General features: G+C 46.8%; 1 protein-coding gene across 15 annotated transcripts in view; it reads right to left on the minus strand.

The window, feature by feature from the left end:
* The window catches only part of FANCA (FA complementation group A), a 43,317-nt gene extending 36,621 nt beyond the window's left edge, over positions 1-6,696 (minus strand). For all 15 annotated transcript variants that reach the window (XR_005649407.1, XR_005649408.1, XR_005649410.1 and 12 more), the window contains exons 1-7: positions 6,552-6,696; positions 6,077-6,186; positions 5,636-5,729; positions 3,877-4,019; positions 3,652-3,747; positions 2,418-2,491; positions 596-717 (exon numbers count right to left, since the gene is read on the minus strand). Coding sequence is in view for 9 of the 15 variants with exons in the window: in XM_039846566.1 (XP_039702500.1) it covers positions 596-717; positions 2,418-2,491; positions 3,652-3,747; positions 3,877-4,019; positions 5,636-5,729; positions 6,077-6,186; positions 6,552-6,630 (718 nt within the window). In the remaining 6 variants the exon portion in view is untranslated. The remainder of the gene's footprint in view (positions 1-595; positions 718-2,417; positions 2,492-3,651; positions 3,748-3,876; positions 4,020-5,635; positions 5,730-6,076; positions 6,187-6,551) is intronic.
* Positions 6,697-7,894: the final 1,198 nt, after the last annotated feature.

Consider the following 7,894-nt stretch of genomic DNA (forward strand, 5'->3'; position numbering starts at 1 on the left):
TACATTCTGGAGACCGAGCAGGAAAAGAACACACCTTCTGAAACTATGAGAATCAAGAGGGCTAAAATTAAAAAGATTTCCTGTCTAATCTTCGATTTAAACTTCAATTGTCTAGGGCTCGCCCGCAGGTTTCAGGAATCATAAGTAGCTGACATTACCAAAGAAGTTTTAGGAAAAAGGAACGCATCATTTGCGAAAGAAGAAAATCTGTATGGAACACTCCATTTCTCCTCTAATTTGTCACTTACATACACACATAGATTTCGTCCCTCAGGGCTCACTGGCGATGGCAGGGTATGCTGGCATGAAAGCAGCAGGCCAGGGCCCACTCTAAGGGAAAGGTGCCTATGACAACCCTGCTGACAGTGCATCTGGACGTAGGTAAGGACTCAACTTAGAATTCCCACCCCAAGTCCCCACTTTGCTTTTCCTGGGGCACCTTTTAAAATAACCAATTAGAGGCCCTGAAGTTAGTGACCTCTGTCCCGAACTACCTTGCGTGGCGTGGGGAGCCTGTTTTGTTTCCTACAGATCGAAATAGCAAAAGCTGATCTAAATGAATTTTCCCCAGAATCTGTCTGCACTGTGAACTCACCGGAAAGCACAGCCCTGGCGATGTCGGCCTGGGGACAGGACGTGTCCATCTGCTCGCTCTGCTCACACAGACCGTGCAGGTTCCTGAAGAGCCATGCCACCACAGCCTGCACGTCGGCGTGGCTGGGGACACAAACGTACAGCACACCCTGATCCCACTGTTCCACAGCCATCCAGCCACTGTCTTTCCCACTCATTTCACTAGGAAGCCTAAGCCACTGAGAATGACCTAGCAATCGTCTGAGCCTTTCTGCACCAAGAAGTCACGGCTGACATAGAAGGGTTGTCAGGGACGGCTGCGACTGATGTTAAATATCATCATTTTCAAATAGTTCATTTCCTTGGAGTAGCTTACTATTGCTGGGAGAGAAGTTTGCTAATAATAATCAGAGAAAAATAAAACGGACAGCGGCAGTTACGAGCCACAGGCTGTCACCAAGGGCACCTGCCATGCAGAACAACCCGTGTGCTTAGCAGAGCCCTGGACTGGGAAAGCCCTCGCCTGCCTCGCCTGTCAGATGTGAGTTTCGTGGAGCATCTTTTCATGTGCTTGGCCATTCGTATGTCTTCTCTGTAGAAATGTTTACTGAAATCCTTTATCTATTTTTAATTGGTTTATTTAGCCCCCCCACTTCAATATTATAAAAACATTCTTCCATGATTTCTTCTACCACTTTTATAATTTCATTTTTTTCCCTTCTTTGACTCATCAAGAATGTTTTTGTTATAAAGATCCAACTTGTTAAATCCAGATGTGACCCACGCGTACCACCACTCGTGGTTTCAACGTGGCATTTTCAAGTCCCCCAAACCAGACGCCCTCTGGTTTCCTGACCGGAAAATAAACAGAAACCTCCAGGCTTCTGCTTGGCTGCAGGAGGAACAGCTGCCTGGATATCTAGAGCAAGGACAGCGATCGATCTAAGGTTCCAAATGCTTCTTAAACATGCTTTCAATCAGTTCCGAGTCCCTCTCTCCCTCACCCCTAGATCGAGAGGTGCCTGGCGCACAGATCCTTGAGTCTTTTAGGAAGAAAGGATAAACTGGACTGGCTTGAGACAAGTCTACCTCAGGTTTGCTAAGTTACCCACTGGCCCATCTGCCTCTGTTAACTCTCCCGTACCCTTCCGCCTCTACAGGTCATGCCTCTTTATAAAATCCCCTTTCTAACTCTTAGTGAGATTTGAGGAGGGAATAAAAAAGTACTAGCACACATTCTAGCAACCATATTTACCTGAACATCTCTTTTTCAGTTTTAAGAAATATTTTATCACATGATATATCTTATACAAAGAAACCATTACCAAGTCTGTGCATGGTAAGACTCCAATTTGCTCTAAGTAATAAAGTACAGGGGACCCCTGAACACAGGGGTTGAAAATCTGCATATAACTTTAACTGCCCCTAAAACTTAAGTATAGTTGGTCCCTCAGTGTCTGTGGGGATGGGTTCCAGGACTCCCCGTGGACACCAAAATCCGTGGATGCTCAAGTCCCTTATGTAAAGTGACAGAGAACAACGCGTACAATGGGCCTCCCGCATCCACAGTTCCCAGCTGTGGATCCAAAATACTATTTTTGATCCTAAGCTGGGTGAGGCCACAGATGCAAAACCCATGGATACGAAAGGCCGACTGTACTTACTGGAAAAAAATCTGCATAAAAGTGGACTCACGCCATTCAAACCTATGTTGTTTGAATCGTGAATTGTAATAGTTTCTCCAGGTGATTTTTGGCTTTGCTATACGAAGTCATACTAGGCCAGATTACAAACGGTAAACCATGGAACACCCTGGCAATGTTAAATGATCGCTGGTACACTACCTTTCCAGCAGCTCTGGGAGGCTCACGACGTTTTGTTTATGAAGATGCCACACAGCTTCAAGCAACAAAGAATTCTGAAGAAAATAACAGTACTATGAGTCCTTTACGACGTTTTCCTACATGTTCAGTGTACTTAACCGCCACGTTCTACTGAAAATTAAAACGGAGTAATAAGCACAGCCTAAAGTATATATTTTATCCACTGGTTTTAAAACTCACCAAGCCCGTCCCCATCACCATGTGTGCTGCACGCTCAGATGTGAGCCCTGACCAGTCTCTAGCTTAATCCACGTCTCGCCTTCTCCATGCGGTCAACACAAGATTACACAATGTAGACTGGCCATGTCCATCTTTTCTGTTCCTAGAACCCTTCAGTGGCTCCTCACAGTATTCAGGGCGAAGCTCAGCCTCTTCAACATGGCACAGGCCCTCTGTGATCTGGTTTCCATCTCTCGTTCTGTCCCTTCCCAATGAAGCACTTCCCCCTACAGCACGGACACCCCCGGTCGCCTTCTCACGCAGTGACCCTCACTCTCCCTGCACTCCACGCCCCTTCCGCTCTCTTAGGAAGCCCTCGCAGCTCTGGTCAGTTACCCACTCCCATCCGCGCGCCAGTGAGCACCTGCATCATCATAATTCACGTGCACTTAGCTGCCTTCCCCCATGCAGGCAGTCACCAGCAGGCACAGGGACCATACTGAAGCCTGACAAACCAATGGAACTCTGTAATGTATGCTAAATACAAGAATGGGGAAAATCCATAAACGTGCCGTCACCTTGGTGTTTTCTTTCCTTTTTCTGTATACCTACTCATCTAATTTAAGAACCAAGCAGTTTGAGTTCTTTCAACTATTCAAAAATCTCTAAGCCTAATGAGTTCAAGATGTTTCAAGAAAGAACAGGTTAGAATAATTTTTTAAATTCTATTTTCCTAGTTTACTATCTTGCCCTAGAAATTGTCCATAATAATAACACTAAGAGGGCAGAACATCATCTTTCCATGGTGTGGTATGTTCTAATAAATATTACTAATGACGGGTGACTATTAAACAGGGTCACAGAGGTTACTTCTTTCTCACCCAGAGGCATTTGCTGAAAGCTTTCCCCCACTCTGTAATTAATGGGATGCTTCATGGGATCCCTAAGAAAACATAGGGAAGCTGTTGGCTTCACCCAAATCAACAGAACACTTTTTGAAAAATCTCTGGAGTCAGAGTTACAATCTCAAATTTACCTGTACTTTCCACATTTCTTGACAGAAGGAAAGACGGGAGAACATACTGTGTGCTAATAAATACTGAGTGATCTCTAACAGGGAAGACAGTTTCTTCTGAAAAGAGAGGTTAAATCATTTTTTAGATATAGGCAAATACTTGAAACAAAATTAAAGAAATGTCCTATTTTCCCAAACAGCTTAAAAGTAACGAGTAGCAGTTTCATCATTCATGCTGTGTCTTACTCTTTGCTCCAAGTCCAACAGCACGCCATGGGAGGGCTCAGTGCCTGCCTCACAGATCTGCACAATGCTCGAGGCAACCACCTGGCTGGACAGGACTGCTACTGGAACCCCCAGCTGCGAGGCTTGATCCCGCAGAGCAGAGCCTTAGAGACGACACAAAACACGAGAGATGCACCACAAAATCTAAAACAAGACTTATAACGTAAAATGCCTTAAGTTGTAGCGCTACAGAAAAGTGCCCTTTGAAGGGCAGAACAGATCTACAGGAAAAACACAAGACATAAAATTAAGACAATTCCACAACCGAAGTGTCCCATGAGACCATCAGGGGCAGCACCCGAAGCCCGTAGTTCACACACGTATTTGTGTGTTTTGTGGGACACAAACGAGGGAGCTTGGCAGCTATGTTCTGCTTAAGAATTTTATCGACCTTTTCCCAAAGGAGCACAATAAATCGAAAACTACAGCAGGCTCTTTAATGAGTTCCTGTTTCTCTAATTGCTTCAGTGTCAAAGACAGAACGGCTCCCACCGAGTCTACAATGATGTCCGAGAGGAAACGGGGTCTGCTTTTCTCAGGCTGTGCTGCACCCCTGTTGGGCACCGGGGGAGCCTGGGTGCTGGGGCGCAGGCAGCCACCTACGTCTAGTCTGCACTCAATAAGGTGAAAACTCCTGGGCAGCCTGGAAACATAGTACCTACAAGTACACTGTTTTCTAATTTATTTAACTTCCAAAACTATTTTAAAAAACAAACAAACAAACAGGAAACTGTAGCACATGCCAATTAACTTCAAGACCCTGAAAACACAGACCAATACGTAAAGTGAAAACACAGTAGTTATAGTTTCCAAACGACAGCATTAGAAATGATCAACTGCTGTGGCCAAGAAATAATTCATAGTAGAAAGACAAAAAATGCTAAATTCTAGTCATTTATTTCCAACGTGTCTCCATGGGAAAGTTATTTCTGTCTTTATTGACAAGGCTTTTATCTTTTCTACATAAGTACAAGTAAGTATGGTAGCAGGAAAAACTAAAAAATTCATGAACTAAGGGCTATTTATATTCTGTGGTCAAGGCTAAGAACTTCTTACGTAAGCTCTATGCCTTGATCCAAAAGTCCATACAAGGAAGTGTGTAACTGAGCTTGGCCCACTGGAATGCTGATGTGTAATTTGTGAAATTCAAATAAAATTATGGCAGTGAAAATTAATATATTTTACCAAGCTTATTGTTTAAGGTTATTTTAACAGAAACTTAAAACAAATTAATGAATTGACATTTTTCTGAAATGACAGTCGTTAAATCATAAAAATGTGAATGTTATTTCCATAGAACTTCCCCTATCTCGTATTCTTGAATGGAAGGGTGGGGCGCCTAGAAACATATTTCTAGTTTCCTGCCTGCTCTCCCGACCCAGTGTCACCTGCTGTCACCACTTCCATGAATGTGCACATTACTGTCCCATGTTTTTCCAGGGACACTTTGGTTCCTACTGCTTCTGAGGCCCACACTGAGTCAAACATTGTTTTAAAATAACAGCCTCATAACAAGCCCCAGTCAAGTCACAAAAACATGACTTGTTCATGACTTCACATATAAGTAGAAAACCATTATCTGGGGGAATTTAAATTTCTGCTGTTGTAAGCAAATCAAGGCCGCTTTAGATAAAGCTCTTCTATAACTCAATATGTAAAGAAGAAGGAAGAAGGAAGAAGGAAAGAAGCAGCGGCAGCAGCAGCAGCAGCTCTAACTTACCTATGAGTGAACTAGAAAGACCCGTGTGGGCCTTAGGACTGTCACGATCAATCAACTGGCTGAGACTCAACTTTTTATGTGGCGGACCTTCCACCTGGGAACCAAACACAAAGAACTCCGTTTTTAAAATTCAAGCCGTGTGTGCATAAACACCACCTGCGTGTATATGATGCTTGTTTACCGCCCTGTTCTCAGATATTTTGAGGTAAAACGTTTTAAAATTTTAACTTACTAGAGCCTTTTCAGAATTAATAAATTCATTTCTGAACTTTATCTCCCAAAAGATAAATGGTCCCGATTTTTTTCTCACCCAGTTAACATTAAGTGGGGGCTTCTACCTGATAGAGGCTCTCCCAGCATCTTTCCAAGGTTATGCCTTGGCTGGATTCAAAAACCCCAACCCTAAACCTACCTGCAAAGACCAAGCCAACCTCTTCTTACCTCAAGCAAAAGGTGGCTCAGGTTTAGCTGGCGTCTCAGGAGGCGCACTGCTGAGTCTCTCAACTTCTGTTCCCTCTCGGGATCCAACTTCATCTTCCTGGCCCTTCCGGCTAAGGGGAGAAATCAGTTTTAAGAACCACAGCGCGACTTAAACGAGACCTGGTGACATCGCGTACCCCTGACGCGTACTCTGCTTCGGCGGGGGTCGAGCCCAGACGCCCCCTAACCACGCGGAAAGGTCAGACACAACCAAAGAGGGGCGTTCCACGAATGGCTACTCCTCCCACTGCCTGGTCAGGAAGGCGACGAAAGACGAGGGGCTGTCACCGAGCGGCGGAGAGAACGCGATCCGGGCCAGTGAAAGCTGAAGGCAGCCTGCGCGCGGAGGACCCCGGGTCGGGCTGGCAGAGTCTCGGGAGGGAAGGGGCCTCGGGGCCCGGCGCCGCTCACTCCAGCGGCCCCCACGTCCACATACCTAGCAGTTCGGGCAACGTCCTCCTCCGGTTCCCGGGCCGCTGGTGTGTGGCGGCGCCCGGCGCTCTGGAAACCGACATGACAAGCTCGCTGCGCCCCACTGGCGGCTCCAGCGTCCGGCCCGCGCTGCCTTCCCATTGGCTGGGTCCGCGCTGCCTTCCCATTGGCCGCGGCCCGCGCTGCCTTCCCATTGGCCGCGGCCCGACGCGCACACCCATTGGCTGGCGGCTGCCTGACCGCACATCCCTGGGGCGGAGGCCTCGCACTGCGGCCATCTTGCTAAGGTGGCAAGAGCGCGGGAAGCACCCGACACCTGGGCAAGGTGGAGCTCGGTGTGCGTGTGTGCGTGCGTGTGTGTGTGTGTGCGCGCGTGTGTGTGTGTGTGTGTGCGTGCGCGTGCGTGTGTGCGTGCGCGCGTGCGCGTGTGTGTGCGCGCGCGCGCGCTTCCCAAGCGAGCACAAGGTGGAGCTCGGTTTCGAGTTGACGGTTACGAGTGGATTCAAAACGGCACATTTGTGAGAAAACTGTGGCATCCCTAATGCGTTATTCCCACCAAGGATGACGCATAGCTGGTCATGAAGAAACAACATGACAAACCCAAATCCAGAGAGACGCTAAAAACCGCAGGCAGCGTCATTTAGAACAATACGGTATAAACCTGAAAACGGGAACTGAGCCTGCCGGCACTGCCCAGGAAGACCTGCAATGACAGAAATGGTCTGTGTCCATTCTGTCCAATACCGTAGCTAGCTCCTGAGGCGGCCAGTGAGACTGAGGAACTAAATGCTTACTTTCATTTGACCTTAATTTGAATTAAAATGGCCACACGTCGTCCCCCGCCCCCCTCCTAGCGCTGCGCTGTCATTCGGTCATGCATACACAGGTGTCAAAACTACAAAGTAAGGCGGCGCTCTGGGTGGGGAGTCCTACTGTATTCTTCAGTGGTTGGTGTCTTTCCCTCACGATTGTATCTGTAAGATTTATCTATGTTGTGCAGAGCTGTAGCTCATTCATTTTCCTGGCTGTATAGTAGTCCACTATATGAATACAGGTTTCGTGTTGAATATTTTTATATATTTAACTTTATGTATGCTTCATTACGATGTTTTGACATCTTAAAAAGCCTCACGCACACACATGAGGTCAAGTAACAACACTTCTCTTCCAGGGTCCAAGGTCGTGGGACTGCAGCCGACAAGACTAAGCCAACAAGACCCTGCCCGTGTGGGGCTCATGCTGTGTACAAGGGTGTTCACTCAAGACTGAACCAGCCCACATGCCCAGCAGCAGGGGCGTGTAGAGAACACACAAGCTCTTTACACGCCAATACCAATCACCCCCCCA

The sequence above is a fragment of the Pteropus medius genome, unplaced genomic scaffold, assembly GCF_902729225.1.
Source record: "Pteropus medius unplaced genomic scaffold, Ma_sr-lr_union100, whole genome shotgun sequence".
In the NCBI taxonomy this organism is placed as follows: domain Eukaryota; kingdom Metazoa; phylum Chordata; class Mammalia; order Chiroptera; family Pteropodidae; genus Pteropus; species Pteropus medius.